The sequence below is a fragment of the Calliopsis andreniformis genome, chromosome 1, assembly GCF_051401765.1.
Source record: "Calliopsis andreniformis isolate RMS-2024a chromosome 1, iyCalAndr_principal, whole genome shotgun sequence".
In the NCBI taxonomy this organism is placed as follows: Eukaryota; Metazoa; Arthropoda; class Insecta; order Hymenoptera; family Andrenidae; genus Calliopsis; species Calliopsis andreniformis.
In genome coordinates this window covers 12493595-12519582 of record NC_135062.1, presented here as the reverse complement: position 1 = coordinate 12519582, position 25988 = coordinate 12493595, and the positions used below count along the sequence as shown (strand labels likewise).

The following is a 25988-nucleotide window of genomic DNA, read 5'->3' as shown; positions in this document are numbered from 1 at the left end:
TTCTCCGAAGTAGCTCCTTTGCACTTACCATTAGACCTCCAGACTATAATTGCTTACGTATCTCCTCGCTACGACTCCTCCACAGAGCCCCACGTTTCTTATATTATACAAGGTGTCTCAAACCAAATCGCCAGTAGCAATAGAATCTCTGTCTCAGCCCATCGACATCTCCACAAATCCCAATAAAGTGTCAGCCTTCTCTCTATCGAAAAAGAAAATAATTCCCTTTTCAAACACAGAATCTTTATCCCTTGTACCCTCACAGTTGCGACACCCAGTACATGGGACGTTGAATGAGGTCTCCTAAACGCGAGAGTGTTTCGCAAATAAAGTGAATCGCGCTTATCTCCGCGATTCGAATCGCTTCCGCCCAGGCACAGCGAGCTGAAGCGACACATCGCGACGACGCTCTTAAAGAAGAGGCTCCTCGCCTGTCCAAGGAAAAACGCTCTCCCGTCTAGCGTTTCCGCGCGATAAATTAATCCAATCGTCCGTCCTACGCGCAACTTCCTCTCGCCTTCCCCTCGCTCGCCTCTGCTTCCGTTTCGGTCGCCGCCCCGCTGCTTTCGACTCGCTATGATTTTTCATCTCGCTCCCTGGACTTTCTACGCTCCGACGACCCTTGTCTCTTCGAGCTTTTGATTCCCTTGTCCTTCCCATCGCTTCCTGTCTACTGTCCCTCCCTTTTTCACGTTCCCTCTGCTCCGCCGTTCCTTTCATATCGTCGCAGAGATGCAGGGATAGTTGGAGCCGAGAGATATGATAGCGAAAGGTCCCAAGTTTCCATGGGATAGTGTGTTTAGGATTCTGGGAGCACGGAGCAGTGTGTTAATGATTTTCGATAATTGGAGCTGAGCGGTCTGTGTTCGACTGTCTATATTTAGGTATTACTGTTTCGAAGGCTGTTGCTCAGAGATTCTCAACTGAGTTTCCTGACTTTTGGGAACGGTGGACTGGGGTCCTGCTTGACGATTTTTTGCGTTCGAGAGTGTAATTTAGTGACTTTGGGGAACTTGATTTGAAATTCAGAGCCTGTGATCTTGCGTCAGTGGTTCTCATCTTTCACTTAAAGGAGAGTGTAACAGAAAGACCTTGAGTATCAATATTTATAGCGTCTTTTAGAGAAGTAGTGACTCTCTAAAAACAGCTCCAAATTCAAAGAATGCAATCAATATTTCCTATCCCTTTTAAATAAATTAAAAATAACTAACTACAAGTAGATAAGTAACAAGGGACACGTTATATACTGGCTCGTGTCTTCAGAGATATCGCAGAGAACACCATTCTCGTTGTGAGTGGATCTCACTTCAGTCACTATATTTCAACGTGACAGTGCACGAAGCAAGGATCCCAGTGTCACGCTGACAGTTTTCTATTCCCATAAACACGCCCTGTCTTACGTCCACGTGAGAGCCAAGCCAGCGGAATATGCTGTAAGATGAAAAATGCTATTTATGGGTGGACGAGCTGCGTGTAAGTCAGAGCACGGAGCGTGGGCGCCACCCAAAAAGCCACGCTCAGTATTAGCGTCTCCTCTGACCCTGATGAAGCTACTTTCAATGCTGGCGAAGCGGCGTTTTGCTAATGGCGGACGTGGTTTGTACTCGAACAAGTCACAGGCGAAATTCAAGCGGAATTTTGAGCAGAAAGTCCATTGGAATTACGTAAGGGGAATGCCTCTGGGTCCCACGTTCACCGAGACACGTGTAACTTTCCAAATCATCAAGCAAAATTCATCTGGGATTTAATCTCCAGGAAATACCCCATCGCGAAATCAGAACATTAAAATCTGTTAGGATGCATCTCCAACAAAATAGATACAAAAAATTATATAGGAATTGTTGGAGAATAATAATAATAAGTTGTAATTTGTTCCTACAATCCCTTAATTTCTTAATATAACTTATACTATTGAATTTCCTTCACTTACAACGTAACTTAACTAAACACCTGTTATTCTAATAAAACGAAGAAAAAGCAGCAAGATCTTGTAAAAAACTGAATTTAAAAAAAAATAGACATGGGTTAGTATAGCTCTCAGGTATAGAATTACTCATCTTCCAAATTTTCTCCTCTGACTTCAACTAAAAACTCTGTCGAGATCCACCAGCGCTACCCAAAGTCCCCCAAGAAGCGTAAAAGCGACACGTCAGTCCGCCGAAAGGGAAACAACGCAGAAAGAAAGGCGCGAGAGGATGGAAAAAGGAAGCTTCGAAAGTCTTGAACGGTCGAAAGAGCTCGCGTCGCGAGCGCAGCGGTAATTGTGAGGAATAAATCTAAAGTTGCGGAAGGAATCGCCATGGCGACAGGGGCCTCGAGCCGCATGAAATGCAGATTGGCTCGCCTCTGCTCGCAGATTCCGCGACTCGCCCGGGGATTTATCGTCCTGGAGGATGTACATATCGAAGTGTTGTTCCTCGCCGCTCGATTCGATCATTCGCGGCGGGGGAGAGGGGGCTGTTCGCCCCCTCGGCTCCATTAAAAGTAAAGTTCTCAGAGGGATTGGCCAAGGGATCCAGCGTTTTGCTGGCCAATGGACGCCCAACAGCGGCCGATATCCCCGCGTCGGGCAGGGCCTGCCTCGAGGGCTCATTCGTATTCCGCCCCTGTCGGAAACTTTGCGATAATTCGATGTCTCGACGACTGCAAGAGCAGCAACAGCGCGGCCTGGCCTCCGTCATCGTCGTCGGGCCGAGGCGGCCTACGTGACTTTTCCGCTCGCTTCTTTCCTCGCCCCTCGCCTCCTCACGTTGATCATGCTCCCTCGTGCTAGCCCTCCCACTAGTCGTGCCCATGTGACTGCGTCCTCCGCTCTTATGCGTGCTCGCTGGACCACTTGCTGTACTCCTCGAGTTCTGGATTCTTTCGGAGTGTCTTTCATTTCATATTCTTCGGGGATATCTGGTTTAGATGACTTTCTTCAGAATCTCTGGGATTCTTTTCGAATTCCCTAAATGTATGCTGCAATATATGGTGGATATTCTTGTTTCTTTTTTTCTTACGCTTTTTTGTATTCTTTTTGATATATTCTTGGGGAACTCTTGATGCAAGCGTGATGAATTGCATATATTTTATTTTAGTTTATTTTTATATAGTAGTGGCTATTGAAGAAACACTGTCTTACAAATATCAGTGCTTGTGGTTATTAATCTAGCTCAACTTTTTTACTTGAAATTTTGATTTGTGTAATAGTTTAATATTCAATAGATAGTATTTTTAAGGAGTGTTGCAATCTTATTGGTCACTATTGTAATTTTACTTGTTCAGTTCTTCAGTGTTATCTGTTGTCTCTCAGTCTCAGCTTCGATGTACATTCTCAACATACCAAAACACAATATTAAAATCTTTGCTTCAAGTAAATTACCCTATGTCTTCTAAATTTTTCTTCCATTTTTCCAACTTGATTCTGCTCCTCCTATGCCCCCACTCTCACACCTTGCATCATCTAAAACAATTACTAACCCTCCAATTGACCTCCCCTTCAGTCCCCCCTTGCCCATTTTCATTTTCCTAATCTTTCAGCCTCACAACTACCTACCCCTCGCCATCCATTGCCACGTTTTCGAACCATTTTCATTCTCCTATTTTCGCTGTTCCCTGAAACAACGACTCCCATAAACCTGGCCCGAGCCCGCTCCATCGCCGCTTTTAGCCCCATATTTCAATTCCTGCTTCTCTATTTTCTGTTCGAATTCATCATACCGGGCTGGAACGATCGCAATTTATCAACAGGATATCGTCGATGCATCTTCCTTATCGCGCACCGAATTCCACACTCTGTCGTTGCGCAATCTCCCTCGATCAATTCCTCTGGGCGAGTTTATTTTTTCGGTAACGCGGTTCCCGCGGATAATTTGTGGCCTGATTGATCCATTACCGGCGTGAATGGACGCACGGTCAGTCGACCTCGCGTCGCTCCGCAGTTTCCACGTTTCGCGTGCTCGCCTCGTACGTGCCTGGCCCTCGTCGTCGACTTTTTTCCCCTCGTTTCGCTGCCTCCTTCGTCGTCCCGCCTCTAAACGCTCCTCCGACTCTTTCTCGCGTAATTTTCAAGTGGAATTGCCTTGGCGTGGGAGGCAGGCCAGGGCACTGGCTCTTTCTCCGCGGAAGGTTCAAACTCTGCGAGGTTCTCGCTCGGGAGGGGCGAAAATTATCGGGTGCAAATTGAATCGCGCGACGCTTAATCTCGACCGTTTCGTTCGTCGACGTGGGAACGCAGCGTGCAGTGTTCCTTTTCGGAGATGGACATATTAGGTCGCTGCTGAGCGTAATTATTTGAAATGTTGATGTCCTTTGGGGAATTTGGTTGCTTTTGAGCGGCATGGGTTCTTTCGTTCTCCTGATGAGGGAATTGTTAACTGGGCGCATGGAGTGGGGTTTCGGAGCAGACTTGATCTCTGCTCTGGATTTATCGAGGTCAGAGATATCGATACGGAGTGACTCACGGTGTGGCTGAGGTCGAGGACCTGGAAAAGTGGCAGAGATTCGAGGAAGTAGGTTGTTTCATATTTTCTGGAATTTATTGATAGAAGGATGTGAGGAGCTTAGAAGAGGACGTGGTAATACGTGTTGGAAGTGCTAAAAGTTTGCGATTTATTGTAGTGTGGAAAGTTATCACATAGCTTTGATAGGGAAGATTTAATTTAATAAAGAACGTAGTACTACGTGTACCACAATCTTTTAACGAAACTCACGACAGACGTATCAGTATGTAATATGAACACCTAGAAACTCTTAATTTGAATATATCCAACAAATACCAAAGAACAAAGTCTCCCACACAAAGTCTGCCACAAGTCTCACAAAAACTCGCTAAAAAACATACTACTACGTAATCTGAAGCCCTCAGAAGAATTCAATTGTAATTTACTCAAGAAATATCAAAGAACATAGTACTACCATATGTATATTATGTACCATGATTTTCACACAAAATCACTAAGAAGTGTACTACTGGATATCCTGGAGCCTTCAGAAGTATTCATTTGCAATCCATCCAAGGAATCTCAAAGAACATAGCACTACGTGTTTCATACTCCCCTCCCTATCCCATTGAAAAACCTAGTACACTATACGCATACACCATGCAACACTAAAGTGTCATTTAGCAAGCACAGTAGGAGCGTAATACTACATGATTACGAACGACTATCATTTCATTGTTGCAGCCGTTTCCACGCGAAAACGAAATTTTCAGTTAACAGGAAGCTGGACGAAGTAATACGATACGTTAATTAAACGCAGCAGCGGGATGATCGTTCAATAAACTTCCATCGACAAAATTATGCCCGCTGTCAGGCAAATTCGACACAGTCATGCGTTGCCCCCGCCACATCATTCGTACGTTTAGTAATCACTCTCGCGCGATTCTGCGGACGATATCATACAGTGGCAGGTATCGCTGGAATTTATCGAGTACCGTTTCATCTGGGACGAGATATTGTTAATAAAGTCAATAGAATAACGAGAGTGATATATAAAGCGAGCAGAGTCCACGATCTGATTTATGAATTTAATGGCAACTATGTCCTGCGTGTGTCCTTTGCCATGGATTCAATTGGAGTCTAACAAGGTCCAATATGGAAATTAGCGCCGAAGCAACTAGAGTGGCGAATGGTCGATGGTAAAAATTGGATCGATCAGAGTCTATGGTTCATACAGCGCGCGAAATTAGTATCCGCGGGTTCGATTGATTGAAATTTAGTTACTATTAGTTAATTCAGCCCGTCGAGTTTCATCGCAAAGGCGTCATTCGTCCAGGTCGAAATGAAACGTTTCATTTGCCTCCGTGAAGTCGAGTGAATTCGAAACACGACACGGGGCCCTTTCGTCCCCGTGATTGTATGTAATTTAATTATCGGGGAATCGCGTCAGCGCTTCGACAAAATGAGACACGCGATTTTTCCGCGACAATTAAATCCCCTGGAACAAAGCTCCGTACATTAACAGATTTTTCCGATTCATCTTGCTGTCAACCGTGTACCCAGTAACTCAATTGTTGACGAATTTGCCTGACGTATCAAATACAATCCCATGCAGACTTTTTATTGCCTTTTTTCATCTACTACGCAATTCGAGTCCAGTCGGTTTTTCCTATATAGTTTATTCAATGAAATTAAATTCCATATTCCCTCGAAAAGTTTAATAACAATGTGTTTGGGCTTGTCACAGGATGTTTACGTATTGATTCGCCAGTTGTTTGCTGATGACCTGATGTTTCAGTTTCAAAACATTTTACGAGCATGGAAACGCTTTTAATATCGAAGTTCTAGGTGTTGTTAATTTAATATTAAAAAACTTGTTTCGCTGAAGTTTTTTTACTGTGCAATTTTAATAACTCGCGAGGATTGTTTAATTAGCGGGTAAGCGTTTCAGAACTGGAGCAAGCCTGCTGTGTAAGAAATCAAGAAATAAATATGACGAGGAGTCTCTAATTTTACGAATAATTAAAAACTGTACTGGAACAAAGTAAAAGGGTGGATGAAGCTCTGTCTTTAAAAATAACTCTGAAGAGTGTGACCCCCTGCAATTTTTTACTGTCATGAACAAAGTATTCGTCTTTCGTACGTAATTATTCTTCAGATTTCATCTGGATGAATGCATCATCGTGCACTCTTGGTACATTATTCCGCAAACATGAAGCACATTCTTTTATCTCAAATCCCTGGTGTAATTATATTACCATGAAAAATAATGAAAATAATTAGCAGAAGAATATAGTATTAATAATTAATTGTTTTAAGTGGCTACGCTAGTTTAATATACGTCTAAGAGTGTAGCTCTTCTCGATTCCTCGATACCCTCTTAAGTTGGTCTTTCGTCGATGTCTCGACATTCCACAGAGAACAGCCCCCGAAACTTTCTTATTTCGAAAGTTTTAATGCCTCCTTTCCTCATGATCATTTTTTCCCTGAATCAGTGTGCGGAGTATCGCGAAACAGCGTTGAACGTTGCACCGCCCCTTCGTCGATTCGAAGGATCGCACCTTGGCCGAGGTTTCCGAAGCGACTCGCGAATATCCAAGCGAGAGAAGTTCCTGCAGCGTGGAAACTCATTTTCCGCATCGGCGGCCGAAATTGTCGCGATTTGCCTGCTGGAGAACGACCCGTAAAAATCTATGGCCAGACCATTCTCTCTGCGTTCGACTACCCCTTTCGTCTCCACTCTAAAGGTGTTCGAGGTTCACACACCCCCCTTTACCCTCTTTAAATCGCGAAATGAAAATAAAGGAAGAGGGTTATGAGTCACGTTCGAGACGCAGAATAGTTGGAATTTCCTTGTTTTATATCTCATCTTATGTTTTCTTCTTCTAACAATTCGTGATAAATAGCAGAGTGGCATCACTGGAAACTGGTTATGGAAAACGATGAATAATAGTGTGCAGAAAATTGACATTTTTGTGGGTCACGTTGGTCTATAAAAATTACTGATATTTTTCTGTCTAGAATTATGATACTTCCATAGATATCTGGAATTATTCTCCCTCGAATAAAATAGGATTTGGATTATCGCGAACACAGTGATCCCATCACACCACTTAAAAATTAAAAAAAAAAGAGAGAAAAAGAAACATCACTTCATGTAAATCACGCTATCTCGTTCGATGCAATAATCATCCAATGCAAACGTCCCTGTAACTCATCAGTGTGTACCGATAGAATGAATTTCAAACGTCATCCCCTCGCGTCCTATCTCCATTTCCCACCCCATCGCGGGTATCGAGAGTGGGAAATCGTAAAAACCTGAGGAACAATTGATAAAGAGCAGAAAGAGCAGAGTGGCTGGCGGCAGGGGGATAATAAATTGGCTGCATGAAATGTGCAAGCTCAGCGTTTTCTAAGTCTCACGCGAGGGAGGGTGAAAGCTCGCGGCCTTGGCGAGAGTCGCGAAAGAACTGTAATCTTTAAGTAATACCGACTTTTTGCTCTCCCGACGACTGAAGTGTTCACTATTTTCCAATCGCTGTCTCATTCTCGTATTCACGAAGGCGATATTAAACTAATCGAGAAACTGAACGCGGCACATGAAATTAGAAAGCATAGAGGGTGGGGGTAACGCGAGAGTAATGCAATTTGGCTGCCATTTGTTGCATCGTCTTGAGAATTGGTTATTGGGTATATTAGAATCGATGAGGACGTAGTAATACGTGATTGGGAAATAGCCTCTCGTAAGTTTAAGATTAATTTCACGGAATTCAGCGCGACGACATGGTGACATGGAAATTCTGTGGAATTATCGCCAGAATGAATTATTCTGCAATCTGGTCGAAATATGGTACGCCCAAGTACAGGGTTGAATTCAATGCGTTCGTGTACTGTTATCGAATTGACACAGCAGTTATAAAGGTTCTGATTTTTGATTTCAGATCAGCCGAATTGTGTTTCGCCAGCTTCGTCCATTCACTTTCGGTGAGTGCTCGATTCACGATCAATTTTTCCGTTGCTACGCGCGGTATTAAGCCAGCGAGAATGACTTCGATATTTACTAACACGATATTACACCAGGAACACGTCGCGCACCGGTCGGAAACAGAGTAACTCGATTTCGATCGCAGTAAATGCACTGTTACCGTGAACCGTGATCACAGCGACATACAGTCTGGAGCAAAATTGAGTGAAAGGAGGGTTGAGCCACCCCCATGCGTTAATACACTTTCACGCTTTATTTATTCTACACGTATACCTCGGGTAATTGAAACATTTCAATCAAGTGGGAGCAAGGTTTTTGTAGGTGGGGTCAGGATAATTTTTAATGTTTTTAGTGGTAGGATCGTTTACGATAGCAGTACGCATAATAGTATGTGACATCAGTATGATAGTTTATGATATGGGTACGATAACAACACGATACTTTATAATATTGTGTGATAACAATGTGATAGGTGTACGATAGAGGTATGATAACAACACGATAGCTTGTGATATCGACATGATAACAGTATACTAGCTTATAATACTGGTATGATACTTCATGATATAAAATTTGAAAGCTACTATATTTGAATTTAAACATTCATTTTAAATTTACTCTTTCGTAAATATCCAAATTTTCGAATTTCTAAATACTGTTAGTACATTTCTCCTAGCTTCTCAATTTAAATTTTGGATTACGAACACTTTCATAAATAAAATTCTCTAACTTCCACAAGAAACTTAACCATACCCTAGCATCCCCTTACAGTGTGTACTCACAGTCTACCAAAAAAGAACCATGTCCCTCGACAGTCAGTCCGCCAGCTCGATTTTGTCTTCGACTGTAGCCAGCGAGGGTCCGTCTCGCCTCGATAACAAGGGAAAGCACCGCTCCGCCGTGACAGAAATCGATCGTGCGCGTTCTGAATCCTCTGTCGAGCATTCTTGGTCCGCCAACCAGAAATTCCCCGGAAATGACTGTTCCTCGTGTATGTTCCGGCAGTCAGCCGCGAGATTTATCGCGAATTTTCGTGCCTCGATCTCGCTGCCAGCGAACTGGTCCAAGCAGCGACCCACCCTCTCGCCGCGCCGCCCCCTCGTCGATGGACTTCCGTGCATCGCCGCGATTTGATAGACCCGAACGATAAAGGCCCCGTGGTCTGCTCTCTCGAATAATTCGCCATTCGCGGTCTGCTCCTTTCTTCTCCACGAAAGCTCGCGTTCTCGCGGCACGAACCACCTCGTTGTCCATTTTCGACCAGAGGCGAACATTATCAGCTGACAACGACGATCCAGGAGCCTCCCTTCGTCGCACGTGACAGAGGAACGCCTGGACAGCGCGTAGGAAAACTAATCAGATTTTTCTACCGAGCGTCCTCAGCGACCGCGCGCTCCAGGATATTTGCGTCTCTGAGCTTCAAAGCGTCGCGTGATTTATCGTCGATGTACGCATCTCGATGAAAGTAGATTTATGCGCTGCAATAAAATCAGCCCCGGTCCAGGGGGTACATAATGCGCATTGTGCCCTATAAAGGCTGTCTTTGCAGACTCGCGCGGTGAATGGACCCGTGTCACGCGTGATATACGAGGCCTTCCGATTCCTCATCTTTAACACTTTGCAGGGAGCAAGGGTGTCTAGTGATCACTCGGGAGAGCTTTTATAAACGCTTTGTAGAGTGTATTAACGGGGTGGAAGAATTAGGAGGTGTTTACTGGGGGTGTTTATCCAGGTGGACTTTGATTTTCATCGTGGTATTCAAATTTCCAAATTTTTTTGAATATCTATTTGAAACAGTTGGAGTTTTAAATATTCTGTTAGTTAAATATTCAGATTTTAAAACTGTCGAATTTTTAAATTGTCCAGCGCCCACGAAAAGTGTTCAAACGTTTAACTACATAAATATTCCATTTTTTTAACTTGTTGATTATTCAAACCTCCGTCGCTTTCAAAATTGAAATTTAAATAATTCCTGATACTCAAATTTGCAACCATTAGCACAAGTGCAAGGTATTTAGTCGTATAGGGGTAGAGTGTTCGTTTTCACACACTCTAAAAATGGAGCACGTACAGCCATCATCCCTCACATTGCGCGAGACACCCTTACGACATATTCCTCTCTCAGCAGTTTATTATTTATTAGCGAGGGAAAAGGCGAGGGTCAAATCTCGTCGAAAATATCCACGGATTGAAGAGCACTGCACGTTCACGAAGGGTGCACCCACCCTCATCACCCCCTGGTTCCACCCTGCGTCTCCTTCGACCCCGTGTGTCGTCCCTTACCCCAGCGTCGCATTGTGCGTGTCCCATTGTGTCGAGTCCACAAGAGCGTATTCCCTTCTTTTCTTCGTTCTTCCTGCCCTCCGCCACCCCTGTCGCTTTTCCACCCTGTTACATTCTCCTCTTTCTGCCCCCAGTTCGCGTCCCTTTCTTGTTTGCTCATCCCAAGACATCCTCTGGTTTGCCTGAAACTTCCTTTTTCGAAAAGTCGCCCCTTTCTTCGCGACCTCGTCTCTTCCCTTTCTCCGCCCTTAATCACTGTTTTCTTTTTCAGCTCCTGCTTCTTTAATGACGTTGCTCGTTAGTATTTGTACATCTTCCTTTGCTGAATTCTAATTCCTATTTTCCTTTTGTTCGCCCGACATTTTAGTAATTTTGAAATTCCGCCCTGTACTAATTTTTGCAGAGGATATTGTTCGCGGTACTCTTCCCTGTCGCGTCCTTTTGAAGCTCTTCTTATTTTGTTCCATTTTTCACTCTATTGAGGCTTCTTTCCCACACCTCGCTACCCTGCAACCTGTACTCGTATATTGCTTTATAACGCAGCCACCCTCGCTGTTTCCATCCCGCGACACCCCGCCCATTATCGCTATCTCTGCCTTTTTCCCACCGTTCCGCTTGTCCTCTTCCATTTTTCACTCGGCAGGGCGTCCCCGCGCGTCCTCTGCCTCCGCGTTCGGTTCCTCGTGTTTTCTTACAGCTTGATAACACCCCTTCCTTCCTCTGCCCTGGCGCCCCTTCATCATTCACTGTCCTCTTATTTCCTATTTTCCTTCGACTTCTTGCCCCTAGCTCTTTGCATTTCGTTCTGAGCTTGCACGAAAGCAGCTACAAGTAGATAACAGGTGATGCAGTGGAATTATTTTAAATTTATGGAGGCGTAGCTTGTAATTGGGGTGGGGGTGGAAGAAGAATTGTGACGAGGGGGAATAAAATTTGTAGGTAGTTAAATATTGAGTGGCCTATTTAGAGGGCTGTATTTTAGGGAAGATTAAATGAGACTGTGATTAGGAAAAAGTTGAGTGAGGTTGTCTAGGGATCTTTACTTCTCATTATTTTCTGTCCCACCAAAATTGGAGGCAAAAAGGGAAAGAAAAATGTAAATTCGAATTCAGGTACTAGCAAGAGTGAACCAAACACAGGATTCTTCTCAAAAAATGAACCACGATCCTCTAATCAAGGAGCATTAACTGAAGTCAACCAGTGATTTTCACGAGCCACCACTTTCAACCTCCCCTAAAATTCTCTTCAAATCCACCCCTCCCAATTAGTATTCAAAATTATCCCCCAAAACAAGCACCGACACCCTTTCCCAAATTTGCAGTCACCTTTCTCCAACCTCTGATCCCCCCTACACCCTCCCATCGCTCTTCATCCCCTATAACTCTACCCTGGCGACGTCTTCCTCCCCCAGCACGCAGAATCTAGCAGCAGAGCGAAGGGAGCACGCGTTACCACCGAAAAAGAGGGACAGGGGCGCGGAAACAAGAGGGTGGTTTGTACCAGGGAGACCTGTTTCGCGTTCACGTCGAAGGGGCGGCTCGTTAGCGCCGCGAACTACCCTCGTCAGCGTAGGAGACTGTCACGGCGGCGAGGGGGGGGATGGAACACGTCTCTGTAAAATTGAATCTTTTGTTTCTGCAGCGCTGCTTTCGGAGGAAGCTGCGCTGCGTCACGCAACGACCACGTACGCACGCTTCCACCCACGTCCCTTGTTATTATCAAGCTGGAACGCGTGTGATTGCGTCATACTTTATGCATCGACGTGCCTGACGAGCGTGGAGGGGGGGGGGGGGGGGGGGATGTAACGGGGGAATGAGTGTGGAATCAAAATCGCAAGACCTGACGAGCTTCGAACTGAAATTGGTTTTGGGGGAGGTGCATTTGTGCGCTTGGGGTGGCTCCTTTGGGTTTGGCTTTCCTATGGTGAGAGATTTTGGAAAGTTAAGGAAGGATATGACGTGATGGAATTTAGAGTTAATATTGTAGTTACTTGGATATTTAGGTCGACGTAGGTATTGAATATTTGAGGTACCTAGACATTTAAGTGTTTAATTATTTAGATATTTCGGTAGTTAGATATTTAAGTATTCAGATATTTAGGTCCTTAGGTATTTAAATACGTAGATATTTAGATATTTAAGTTTTTAAATACTCAGTCATTCGGATACTTAAGTCCATATAAATATCACACGTTTATATCTAACGTATCTAACTGGATCTCAAGTTTCAATCTCATTTCAAATTCTAAAAGCTCCCCTAAATTCTTAACGATCCCGAAATACAATCACACAGCAAAGCACCCTTAAAAAGAATTAATTTCCTCCTCATACATTATTCGAATGGAAAATGCAACACGCATCCCCGCATGATGCAGCAAGGGAAATAATACCGTTCCCAGTCTGGCAGGCTACTAAATAAACTCCAGGGTGTTGACACGCGTTTCTTCGAGGGAGACATTTCGATATAAAAGTCCCCGTTGCGGCCTCGAAATCTCTTTGTCCCTCTACCCTTCGCCATCCGCTTACCACCCCTTGGATCCTTTTTACGCACACGTGTCGCGGCAAGGGGTGCAGGCACGTATTATCTGAGACGGTATGCGAGGATGGCTGGTGGTAATTAAAATTCGAGGCGGTTGGCGAGCTCAGAACGACCAGTTGACCGTCGTAAGGGTGGCGAAATAATTACGGTGGGGTTCAGGTTAAATGCACGCTTGCATCGGGCGCGAAAACACTCTTTAAGTGCTGGAGAAATTTCTTGCAACGTGTAGGAGATAATAGCATGAGCGTTACTTGTTCTTAGTTGTAGAACAGTATATTGATATTTTAAATCTGCAAATATTTAAGTTTTCAAATTTAAACGGTTCCCAAATTTCTAGAACTGGAAATATTCAAAGTTCCAACTGTAAACAGTTTTCAAATTTAAAAATATTCAAGTTTTCAAATTTTTAAATCTGACTATATTCAAATTTTCAAATTTTCAAATCTGACCATATTCAAATTTTCAAATTTTCAAATTTTTAAATCTGACCATATTCAAATTTTCAAATTTTTAAATCTGACCATATTCAAATTTCCAAATTTTCAAATTTTTAAATCTGAAAATATTCAAATTTTGTAATTTCAAATACTCCAATCTCCAAATACCCACATTTCAAATTCTATAATCTATTAATCCTTCTTAATACCACTAATTATCAATTTCTGCATTCCCTAAATTCTTCGCAGTCTGATTCATCGCCTTCCAATATCGACCTCGCGTTAAGAGAAACCTCCCTCCCAAACTAATCCTGTTTGGAGGTTCTCGAGAGGCAGATGCTATTTTCTTCGTAAACTCGATAACCAACGCGGGGAAACGGCGGGAGTATCGATCGAGATCGTTAAAGGTTTCATTTCGTTGGTCGGACAGGCGAGTCATAGCCCGCTCGTCTATCTTGCGCGGATAAATGGAATCGGACAGTTTGGCGAGCTCTCTTCCAGGGGACCCGAGACACGCGGCAGCTCTTGGCGAAAACTCTCGAAGGCGGAAGTTAAATTGCTCGCCGAAGGATCCACCAGCGTTCGTTCCGCCCCTTTGGACAAGCAACTATAAACGGCTGTAAACAACCCCCAGTTTTTCGCGTCAGAGCTGGAGTCCCCAGGACGTGGGTCCACTCTTTTCGAGAAAACTTTCCTTTCCTGACCCACCCCGCTCACCCACTCATGAAACGAGGAACTTCCACCCTCGTTTTTTGCTCGTCGTACCCTTTCCTGCATTCACGGTTCTTTGATCTTCCACGATCCAAAGGATACATTGGAGAGATATCAAAAGCTTGAGAAAAATTCGGGGTTCAAGAGAGCTCAGTCGAAACAATTTCGAGATAAATTGATTCTTTTTCGCTGTTCTCTAGAAGGTTTATAATTATCTAAATTGTTACACCTTTTTAGTACCTGGTATGCATAGGTACTATAATATACATAGTAGAATATTTTTGTATACTACCTTGAAGAATGAATATTACTTGAAACACTTAACAAGTTCCTAATAATTAATTAAAGAAACCTACTAGCAGAGTTCTAGATGAAATATTACTTTCTCTAGGATTTTGAACTGGGATAGAGACAAGGCTGACTAACGTCAGTTCTGATACCCCTATCAGCGTTGAGTCATTAGGTTGATTATCCAACAAAATGTCAAACATCCATCAGAAACTGAATCTACAGCACCAAATATCCTTAAAAGTCACAGAAATCTGTACAATCTATCGCACAGAGGGGCACTCGCCAGGAAACGCATCGCGATCGTTCTCAGGTTATCGAATCCCCATGATGGGAAGCTGTCACGGAGACATGTTGCATTATTAAAATTCGATCGTTCCGCGAGGTGCTCTCTCAGCCAGGAGCAGTATCTTATCGCGTGAAACAAGGGAGGCAGAGTTTTGAGGGATACTGTACGTGACGTTTTCCATTGCGTAGAGAACAAGCGCGGGGATCAACGAGACGAGCGAGATCGCGGCGGGCGGATTTGCCGCGTATACATAAAACAGAGGCGCGATTCGATAAGAAACGTCCGCTGCAGCGGTCCCGCTTCTGCCATCGCTCCCCGCGCAAACGTAACAGAAGCTTGATCGCGCGATACAGGCGGATCCCTCCAGATGGGAATCGTATCCACGTTTCTTGGGATCTTGGGTCAAATGTGCTCGGCCACTCGCCGAATTTATTCGGCGTCGAGCGAGAGCGGAAGGAACGAGGACTGGTCTCGCTCTTTTATCGTCGGCTCTACGATGGTTTCCCGCTTCATCAGCGCGATAAGGCGAGCACTGATTCAGCGTTTCGCTCGTTACAACGTAAGAAAACACAGACGCTATTATACGGTCCCGATGGAATGGCGGCGGTATGCTGAGCCGAGATCCTCTCGATATCTTAAATCGAGGGAGGCTCGGTCTCATCCGATTGCCCTCGCGTTTATACCTAGACCGCCACGAAAATTAAGGCTCGTGAGAGGGTTCTTGTTCCTAGGAACGGAGGATGGGTGAGACGGTATCTTTCGCTGCAGCTGTTGGAATCGTTCGAATCGATGGCACCGGTAATAGGAAGCAGTAAAAAATTATAACCGATTTGCGCCTCCGTTTCTTCTTATCGTTCCCGACCATTTGATCGATCTAACTCCCACGCAGTCGTGGAGGATAATTTTAGGAGGAATCAGACTTCACTTCTCGGGGAAATTCAGGTTTTGTTAGCTATGTGCACAGTTCTTATCGTTCCCCACCATTTGATCGATCTAACTCCCAAGCAGTCGAGGAGGATAATTTTAGGAGGAATCAGCCTTCACTCTACAGAGAAATTCAGGTTTTGTTAGGTATATACATAGAGGTCTGACGTGTTCAGTTATCATAGAGACTAGTGTGTTATTCTAGAGCAGTCTGTTCACATACTGTCATCATACTACTGTAGTATGGCTACCATATACATGACCATGGACTATCGTATTATAATCCCGAAATATAATACTGTTACGACACACTATATTCTAAGTTATCATATTATCAGAAGCTGATACATCAGAGAAATTCACAGGCACAATCACTTAGAAAAATGTTTGTCTGATCTAATTCCTATATCGACTATTCGCTGATTTATCACCCATGGAACAAGTCATCGGTTCTGAATTAGCATAGAAAAACCAGCCTTCATTGTCCCCCTTGGTTTTTCCCACGTATTAGAATTTCGAATTCTCATCGTCCCCAGCTGACTTCCTGGCTCGCGCAGTTTCTTCTGCGTCTCAGCACCTACGCGTCCTACAAGGATATTCCATTAGTCGTCGCGTGCTGCTAAGCAGCTCTCACGATTATGTCGAGGAAACGAACGTGTCCCCCTTTTTCCACCGCTAGGCTCGCCCTGTCTTCGCCGTTTCGTCTATGACCCTCGGTAACTCCTCTTGTTTTTCTCCGTTCTTCCATTATTTTAATCTTTATCTCCTTCCGGTCCCGTGCTCCTCTCCCGTCTTTCCACCCTCTTCCTCTCCCTCTAAGCGCTACCACCGCTCGTCTCTAACTCTCCTCGGGGCTCTCTGTTTATTCATCTCCTCCATTTCCGCCACGACAAATTCCCCGTTTACTCGTAATCGAGGCAGAACGAGGCTGTTCCTTTGCATCGCGGTCGAGAAATATCGCGGCAATAACAGCGCTGCCAACGAAATGCCCGCGGAAACGTACGGGAATCGAGCGTGGGCATCCTCTTCAGGAACCCGCTTCTCGAAATTCCGACGCAGCTGAGGCGGAAAAAATTCTACCTCCACCTGTGCCTGCTAAACGCGCTTTCTTGCGGTGTCTTGCTGCTCTTGGGAATGGAGATTAGGGTGCCTAACTGTCTCTCGTCGTTGGTGTTTGGGGATAGTGGAACACTTCCAGGGTGAGTGTGAACTGGGTTGAATGAGTGAGGTGAAGAACAGTGGGAATAAAAGATCACGTTTTTAGAAGTAGTTCCATATGTGTTTTGTATACTTGGACCCTAGAACTAGAGTGTATTAAGGTTCAACTGGTAATTGGATATTTGTGTATTTAGATATTTGAGTATTCAGGTCTTTAGCTTTAGCTCTGATTTTTAGTTGAGGGTTAATGGACACCTAGAATACATAATTTACATTTTCAGAAAGAAGAAAAGGCATTGAAAGAATTTTTCCCTTAGAAAGAAGGGTTCAAGAAGACACAAACACTGAAGTCCACGAGACAGTACCGAAGCTGGAGACTCTAAATGCCAGTATCTCGGAAACAGAAACACGTGATTTAGGTCGTTTTGCTTTACAGCCATAGAATTCAGGCGTGTACATGATACCTCGGTCGAGCCTCTACGATAGACAGCTGAAGAGTGCCTCGCTATACGCCCACGCTGCAACAGAATGCATTAGCGAAGCGAGAAACCACGTGGGACAGGGGCTGAGCCACTTCCACCGTCTTCCACCAGCAGAGATGGAAGCCTGTTGTTTCCCGATTTTCCTCGAGGTTTCACGCTCATCCGGATCCGCTTTCAGCGCTCGTCGACGCTTCCTGCGGGAGGATCCAGCCCCTCGGGCCATTCGCTGTTGTCTCGCTGCGTTTCAACCATTGGCCAACGACAGCCACGCGAAGCCTGCGTCCCCTAGTCTCTCGCTATTCGTTCCTGACGCCTTCGCCGCTGCCACGTTTAACAGAGCGATGCTCTTGTCTGCGGTCGAAGAGTCGACGAGGAAGACCTGAGCCGAGGCAGGGAATGGCAGGTCGCTGTTGGGCGTCAGCGGCCTGGCAACTTGTCTCTTTTGTGACAGGCTGCGGAGATGGGAATTGTTGGGGGGCTACTCTGAGGTGAATCGATCACTTTTACGATTTCATTGGGAAAGTGACCTAACCCAGGCCTGATTTGAGGATACAGGGTGTTTGATAGGTGGTAGAAATTTTGAGAGATGATTCTATGTATCTACGAAAATAAGACGAAAATAAGTCGAAGAAAAATGTAAAATATGTCTGAAATATGACTGACTTACTCTACTGACTTCGCTGGTCCCAGATCAGACACAGCAAAATCAGTAGAATATATCCTAGCTCAGATACAATAAAATCAGTAGAATAAGTCCCAGGCCAGACACATTTCACGCTGATTTTAGAAACTTTACCCTACTGACAGGTTCAATACAATAATTATATCTAAAAAATAATACTATTACTCACAGGTTATCTACTATATCCTATTTCTTAACTACAATTACTCTATTGAACCTGCAATTTATGTTTGAAGTTCTGTCGACGTCTGACGATCGCTGGTGACACTCGAGCCCGACTGCTCCCTTCCCAAAACTCAAAGTCCCAGCAAAACGACAAATCCGAAACTGCCTCCAGTACTCCCAGGAATTCATCGTTCCCTTCCTCTCCACGAACCCTGTCAAGCATCCTCCCTCCGCGTCCCATAGAAGCATCTGAAGGAAGCTTTGCGTAAATACCTCGAGAGCATCGCTCCCCGCTCGCTTCGAATCGGTCGAGTTTTTTTCGCTTTCTCCAGCGGTTTCCTCCCAGGATTTCGCGAGGCGGCGTCGCGACGTTTCTCGCCGGCGCGCAGGGACGCGAGAATCCCATGCCGCGGCAGGAGGAGATACGTGCAGCGTGGATGCTTTAAAGAAATCTGAGAGCCTCGCTCGGGCTCGACCAGCGTTTATGCGCGGCTGGTTTCGCATAAATTCCGCGGGAGGACCCGATCCTCTCGGCGGAACGCAGGAGAGAGGCTTTTTCCCCTGGTCGGGCGCACCACTTGCGGCTTTTCCCTCGCCCCATTTCCGCGCCAGTAGTTTCCGATATTCGAAGAGTCGCCGACGGCGATAAGGGGGAGCCGTATTGTTTCGTCGCGAAAGGAATCGACGGCTCGTGGCGGTACACGTTTATTCGAGCACTGGCTGAAAGCAACGAGCGTATCTTGTAAACGTACTGTCCTCCCTTCGAGTGTGAAACGGGAGATACAGGAATGGTTTCGGGGGAAGCAATATGTAGCGAGGCGGAGATATTTCGTTGGGAAAGTGACTGCCGATTCTTTTCCACATTTTTGAGGATATAGGGTGTTTGACAGGCGACAGAAATTTCATGAGGTGATTCCCTGTATCTGCTAAAATGAGGCGAAAATAAGGATAAGTGAAATTGTGTCTTAGACTTTGATACGGAGTTATTAATCGTTGAGGATAAACATAAAATGTACCTGAAATGTGACTGACTTATTCTACTGACTTCACTGGTACCAGATCAGACACAGTGGTTAGTAGAATTAGTCCTATGTCAAACACACCAGAATCAGGGAAATGAGTTTCCAGATCAGGTACAACAAAGTCAGCAGAATAAGTCTGTAGTCAGACACAGAGAAATCAGTAGAATAAGTCTCTACTCAGACACAGAGAAATCAGTAGAATGTATGCCAGGTCAGGTGCAACAAAATACAGTAGAATAAGTCTATAGTCAGACACAGAGAAATCAGTAGAATAAGTCTCTACTTAGACACAGAGAAATCAATAGAATGCATGCCAGGTCAGATGCAACAAAATACAGTAGAATAAGTATGTAGTCAGACATAGAGAAATCAGTAGAATAAGTCTCTACTCAGACAGAGAAATCAGTAGAATAAGTTTCTACTTAGACAGAGAAATCAATAGAATGCATGCCAGGTCAGATGCAACAAAATACAGTAGAATAAGTCCCCAGCCAAACAAAGTGAAGTCAGTAGAATAGGTCTCTAATCAAGCACAGCAGTCTCAGCCCATTTGTATTAATAAATTGAAATCTGTTCATTACTTAACAACTTGGAAACGAGGTCCTGAATTTTCGTTCTGATTTAAAATATAGAATCACTCCTTCAGCTTTCTAACACCTGTTGTCGACCACCCTGAATACATAGTTCCCAACTGCTTAATTATTGTCCTAGAAAGATGCCATAAGTGTGACGCGGAGGATCTTCGTGGGATTTCATCTTGGAAAGAACGATTTATCCTCGTTGTCAAAAGGGCGACAGGTAACATCCATAAAATCCGTAAAATATTGCCACGGTCCCGCGGGTCCTCGCTGCTCCCGTTGAAAAATAAAAATCCTCCCAGCTCTAAATGTGTTTTATACCCGTAAGTGATAGTGCCAATTGACGACGATTTACAGCGGACTGTTGCGACAAATTCCGCGAGGGCACGGAGCAGCCTGGACGCCCCTGGGGGTTTATTAGGATCGTTACCGTGATAGAGCGACCGAGCGTAAATGCGCGATACGAACGCGGCGCGTTCCCTGCGTCACCTAAAAAGACGACGGGTGTATCGATTTTTAATTATCCCGATCCTGTTACGCCGTAATTACAGCGAAAGGCAAACCGTTGTCGTCCCTGCGGAACGCGTCGTACACACGACGAGCTTAACGTGATTATCCCGCCAGAATGAAACAGTCTAGCCGGTGCTTTACCCCGAGAATACTTTCACTTTACTTTGCGTTAGCTTTCGACGTTCTAACACTGATAAAAGTCATGCCTGGCAGAGATAACTTCGTTCAGGTATTAATTATTCAGCACGTTACGTGTTTCAGATTATATTAGACATGCGGAGGCTATTGTTGGATTACTGTTACTATTATACTGTATGTACCATGTTATAACACTATCGTATAGATAATATATAAAATTAGTAGTATATAATAATATATAAAATATGATTTAGTATTATATGTATAAAATCATACATTAGACATAAACAAAATATGATAGAGTATTAAACTTTTATCACGTGCATATAAATATGATAGAGTATCATATTTTATCATACAGTTATACAAATCACAGTTATACAAATATAATAAACTATCATATTTTATCATACACCATACATTAAAATGTCACATTATCATATACTATTATACCATAAATTCGCTATCATACTCCTAGCATACATTGTCACAATATTATCACCACAGATGAGTATCATAACACTCGAACTGTATCCCTACATTCCATAAACCACAGCAACAAATCCTCCCCAAATTTCATCCCCTTCACCGCCTTCGCAAGAGGGGGGCGAAGAAGATTGCACAGTCAACAGCACAAATGTCGTCCCGAGCCGAAGAATATGCATCTTCCCGCCATCCCATCTGCGGATCAGTTCCAAACGATGGTTTCGACGGGCCGTCGAGCTCCCCCGAATTTCCAATTCATTCCAGCATAGCAGGGAAGAATCGTTCCGAAAGGAACGCTCGATATGTTTCGTTCCCTTTTGAAAGCCCGTTCGATTGGTAACTGGTCGAGATCCTACAGGAAGTCAAAGGTTATCCGACAGAGCGGCCCCTGCAGTTCGTATGCGCCCTGCGGTGTGCAGTCTCGGGGAACGTGACCTTCGATACCTTTTGGAAGATGATTGCGCGCCGATGAAGATTGTCGATGGCAGAACACGGGGGGAACGAAAATAACGAAGCCATCTGGGGGGATGGGGGAACGAGGAAAAAAAAGAGGGAGGGACAGGACGATTGCTTCGTCGCGGTCGAGAGATCAAACGGACGGGGAATTGAAACGCAGCTTGGCGTTATTTAGATTAGGTTTCACTGGCGCTTTGAGAGCGGGGGCGCGTGACCGTGCTGGGTTTGTCGATATATCGGATTTATTAACTGAGATGTATCGGGGGGGAGGCTTGATAGTCTTCGGATCGTTTTGCTGGCAATAATTTCTGGGCTGTTCTGAAGGGATAACAAGTAGTTGGATCGAAGTTTCGGTTGACTCTGTGTACGAGATTATCTGGAGTAGTATATTAACCATAGTCGAGAGACGCTTTGATTAGGATAGTATGGATACTCAATTTGGGTACGTGGAGCTGAAGCTTCATTTTTTAGTTTTTATTCTTGTGGTCTTTAGTAACCTTTTTCTTTCTCTAGCTTTCAATATTAGGACTTGTTCTTCGCATTGTTTATCTCTTTCGCTCTTTGTATCTCTCTGACCCTTCACCCTATCCTTGCTCCTATCCTTTATGGTACTAACAACTCTGCGGAACTTCGACTCTCCACAGGCCTCTGCGTTTCCTCAGCTCTTTGTATCAAGATCTACTCTCTGCATTCTTCAGTTCTCTGCACGTCTTTGACCCTCTGTTCGCGATCTTTGCTACTATTTCCTATAGCGCTAACTTTCCTGCAGTTCTATGAGCCTCAACCAGCTGTCTATTCTCCTTGGATACTGGTTTCTGAACCCTAGATGATCGACGATTCTATAACTATTGCAACTGTACAGTGTAATGTAGAATAAAATCTCGATGAACCAAATCCTAATTATTTCTAGTTATTTTTATATTTAGGATTGTGTAATTCAGTATAATGGCAATAGATTTGCACCATGGTTTAATAATAGTCTCTCTTAATATAGAAAAGAATATAAAAAAGGAAAAAGAGAAAGGCCAAAGGGTCTCTGTCCATAAATTAATAAATAAATAACAAATACAATTGGCCATCAGAAAGATACTTCAAGTTTGAGTCTCTGAATAATTAAACTATACTCTTCTCTGTTATTAAATAGTCGTAATCATTCTTTTGCCTCATCACCTACAACCTCCACCCCCATCAACTCTCTGCTTTCTACATTCACATAGACATCTCTCCATATCCGATGACTCTCGTTTCCTGATACTTCGTAGCGAGCAACACTTTGGTTTTGTCTAACGCTCCACTCGTCGATACCCCACAGCAACTCGCACTCCGAAACTTTCTGATTCGCACTAACACACTCTGCGCCCTGACCCTCGCCAGTGCTCTGTTCTCTGCGACCCTTTGATCCCCAGCCACGGTCTGCACTTCCTGAACTCTGCACCCGGTCTCTGTGCGTTGTCCCTAATTCTCTGTAACCCTGACTGTTCACCAATTACAAAATCTGGCTTAGAGCCACACACGAAGGGTTCCTGAAAGAGGCTCTAGGGCTGATTGATGTAATGAGAGACAGTGAGTCCTGCTACGTAATTCTGCTGACCTGTATTCTTCTGGGAGGGTTTTCAGCGACCTGTGGTAGCAGGCCAAAGTAAGTGATAATGGAGAGAGTACTGAGTATCAGCCCTGAGTAAGCCCAGTGGCGTTTACTCACTCTTCAGTGATGTTTCGGTGATTTATCTTTAATAAATCAGGTGTTATTGAACTAAGAACAAGTCTAGGCATCAGAAATTTTCTAATTTTTTAACTTCTATGATAAATTTTTTCTGAGGACTCCTCTATGAGAATTCTTCTATGAGAAATATTTTTTGAGAGCTCTTTAATGTGAAATTTTCTATGAGAGCTCCTTTCTACCATGATTTTCACAAAATTGTCTCACCCTCATAAAAATTCTCAGAATCCACAGACACCATCATCGTCACACCAAAATCTCCCACCTCGTCATCAACTGCTACAGGCTCCCCTATTGAAGAATAGTGTAGAAAACACGATAACCCTAAAAGAACAGTCCTCATCAAGACGAGAGTTTTAATCTCCCATGCAGGGTTCAGTGTCAAGGTGTGGGTGGTCGACGAGGTCGTCGGGTTAAGTGCGATTAACCAGCTTCACGCTTCCCTGCACTGCGGTGTAGCAGCAGAGGGAGAGAGGGGAGGAACAAACTTCCCTTAGCTATCCTTCTTTCTGCTCTTTTTACTCTGCCTCCCTCTCGCAGGGGTGAAAGGTTATCCCGAAGAACATGGTACGTGCAACACGTACAGGGGCCACTCGAAAACGTCCCCGAGCAAACACGTGACCTTCGAGCCAGGACGAAAATGAGGAAGAGCCGTGGTGTGCAATTTCTAAGCAGGGTCTAATCGTTCAACGTGGACTGCGTCGTTCGTTTCGATTTAGGGGTGGGAGGAGACTTGGAGTGCCGCGTATTTATCGTTCCCCTCGATTCAGTTAGTTGCTGAGAGGGAAATTAGAGTCTCTGTTAGCTCTGCCTCGGTTCGTCAGGCTGAGTATACAGGGTGTCATGGAAGCGAGGGGGCAGACAATGAGGCGAGGGGTTGAGAGGGTGGGGAACAGGCTTGTGTGGAGTCTGCACTTGTGAGTGATGAAAAAATGAAGGTTTTTATACGTAATTTATTATGAGATATTTTGTACTATTTGAGTATCACTATGTGGGATCATATTGCTATCATACTTTTATTGCTAGATCGCGGGTTTCTATGCATTTATGGAATATATGGCGATTTATGAAAATTATAATAAATAAGAGTATTTGTTGTGGTGAATTGTATTAAAGACAAAGAAAATTACAGAATTCCCAAAAAGATATAACTGTTTTCCTGAGTTGCATCTCTCTTCTAGCAGACTGACGAAATATAGTTTCCACAGTTGAAGGAATCTCATTCTCCAGAATTATTAATTAGAGGAATCGTTGAATTTTGTCTCTGGGAACTTTTAGAGCGTCCACTGACAAAGCCAGAACCTGGCGGCCGCCAACGAGTTCACTCAAACATCTTTCGAATTCAGCCCTGAACCAGCACGTCCACAAAAATTCCAAAGCAAATTTCTAATCCTTCATACCCAAATTAGCGCCAGCATAATCCCCAGAGGCAACCGTCACAAAACTTCACCCCTCCCTCGAACACGAAACGCTCACTATCCTCGCACTTCGCTTAATTAGTCATCCATATTTTAACTCAAGAAGTTTGCCGTCGTCCCATGAATTACAACCGCGACAGTATAACAGGAAACTTGGAAACGCAATTTTTATTCAAATCACGATGCAATCTCCCCCTCCCCTCGCCGCTGACGCAATAAAACTTGCAACCGCCGATTACCAGCGTAAAAAACGCGATTTTTATTTAAACCGCGAGGCAATTTCTTGGCCAGCGGGCAGAGGCACAATCGTGACGGAATAATAATCGAAAATGAGCGAGGTCTCCCGCCCATCGGCCACGCTTATTTCCGGTTCCCAGTTGATCCTGGCCCAGCCTAGAATTTCAATCTCAGCGACCCCGTAGAAGAAGCCTCGCCCCCGCGCTGTAATAACTTTCGCGCAAATTACGTTTGACCCGAGATTTCGTCGGCAACGAGTTTGGCGCCGCGGTAATCCTAGACTTCCGACAAGTTTAAATGTCGCGCCTGAAACGGGGGAGGCTGGCGCTAACTCACGGAATTTCGGGGGGTGGAAATAAAAGAAGAAATTGCAGAGCGATTTCACAGTCGAATACCAGGGAGACTGGATGCCTGAAATACAGGACGCTTCACGCAACTGGGCCAAGCTGTAACTCTTACACAGTTGAGATAAAAAGAAATGTTACTAATACTGTTTAACTTTGTGCAATGAAATTTCTTTCTATCTCTTCCTGTGTAAGAGCTACAGCCTGACCCAGCTGCTTGAAACGCCCTGTATTTCGTATCCCCTCTCCTCGATTTTTCCTGGTTTTTTTTTTAGCAGACTAGCTTTATTTGCTCCCTTTTTTTAAACGATATTCCACACGATGAGTCGCCACCGATCGCTGGGAGAATAAATTCGGGCGTTTCCGATGCGTGGGCAGAAAACGTGACGCGTCACGTGCCCAGCGGGTGTTTCCAAAATTTATGTAATTGCAGTCGACGAAACGGAACGACAGAAAACCAGTCGCGGCAGTATCGTTTTTATACCGCGGCTGAATCGCTAATGACCTTTGGATTTTGAGCCCGCGGGCTGGGCGGATATCTGGTCACGTGGTCGACGATCGCGTTGTTCTTAACGCGACACCGGGGCCAATCAAAATGTAAACGAGTTAATTTTTTATTCTGGATGATCTATGTGGACGTGGACGTGGACTCTGTGTTATGGTCGTCGGCTGGGCACGTATTTGTGGGACATCGATAAATTCGAGCTGGACTG

The 25988-nt window shown here is 44.4% G+C and overlaps 1 protein-coding gene across 9 annotated transcripts in view; it reads left to right on the top strand.

Annotated features, from left to right (window-relative positions):
- Ph4alphaefb (prolyl 4-hydroxylase subunit alpha-1) overlaps positions 1-25988 on the top strand; it is a 260485-nt gene that overhangs the window by 167414 nt on the left and 67083 nt on the right. For 3 of the 9 annotated variants that reach the window (XM_076379886.1, XM_076379878.1, XM_076379912.1), the window contains exon 3: positions 8366-8408. The exons of 5 other annotated variants lie outside the window; for them this stretch is intronic. Coding sequence is in view for 1 of the 4 variants with exons in the window: in XM_076379878.1 (XP_076235993.1) it covers positions 8366-8408 (43 nt within the window). In the remaining 3 variants the exon portion in view is untranslated. Of the gene's footprint in view, positions 1-8365; positions 8409-20135; positions 20187-25988 lie in introns of those variants that run through there. One more of the 9 variants, XM_076379904.1, reaches the window with a different exon arrangement.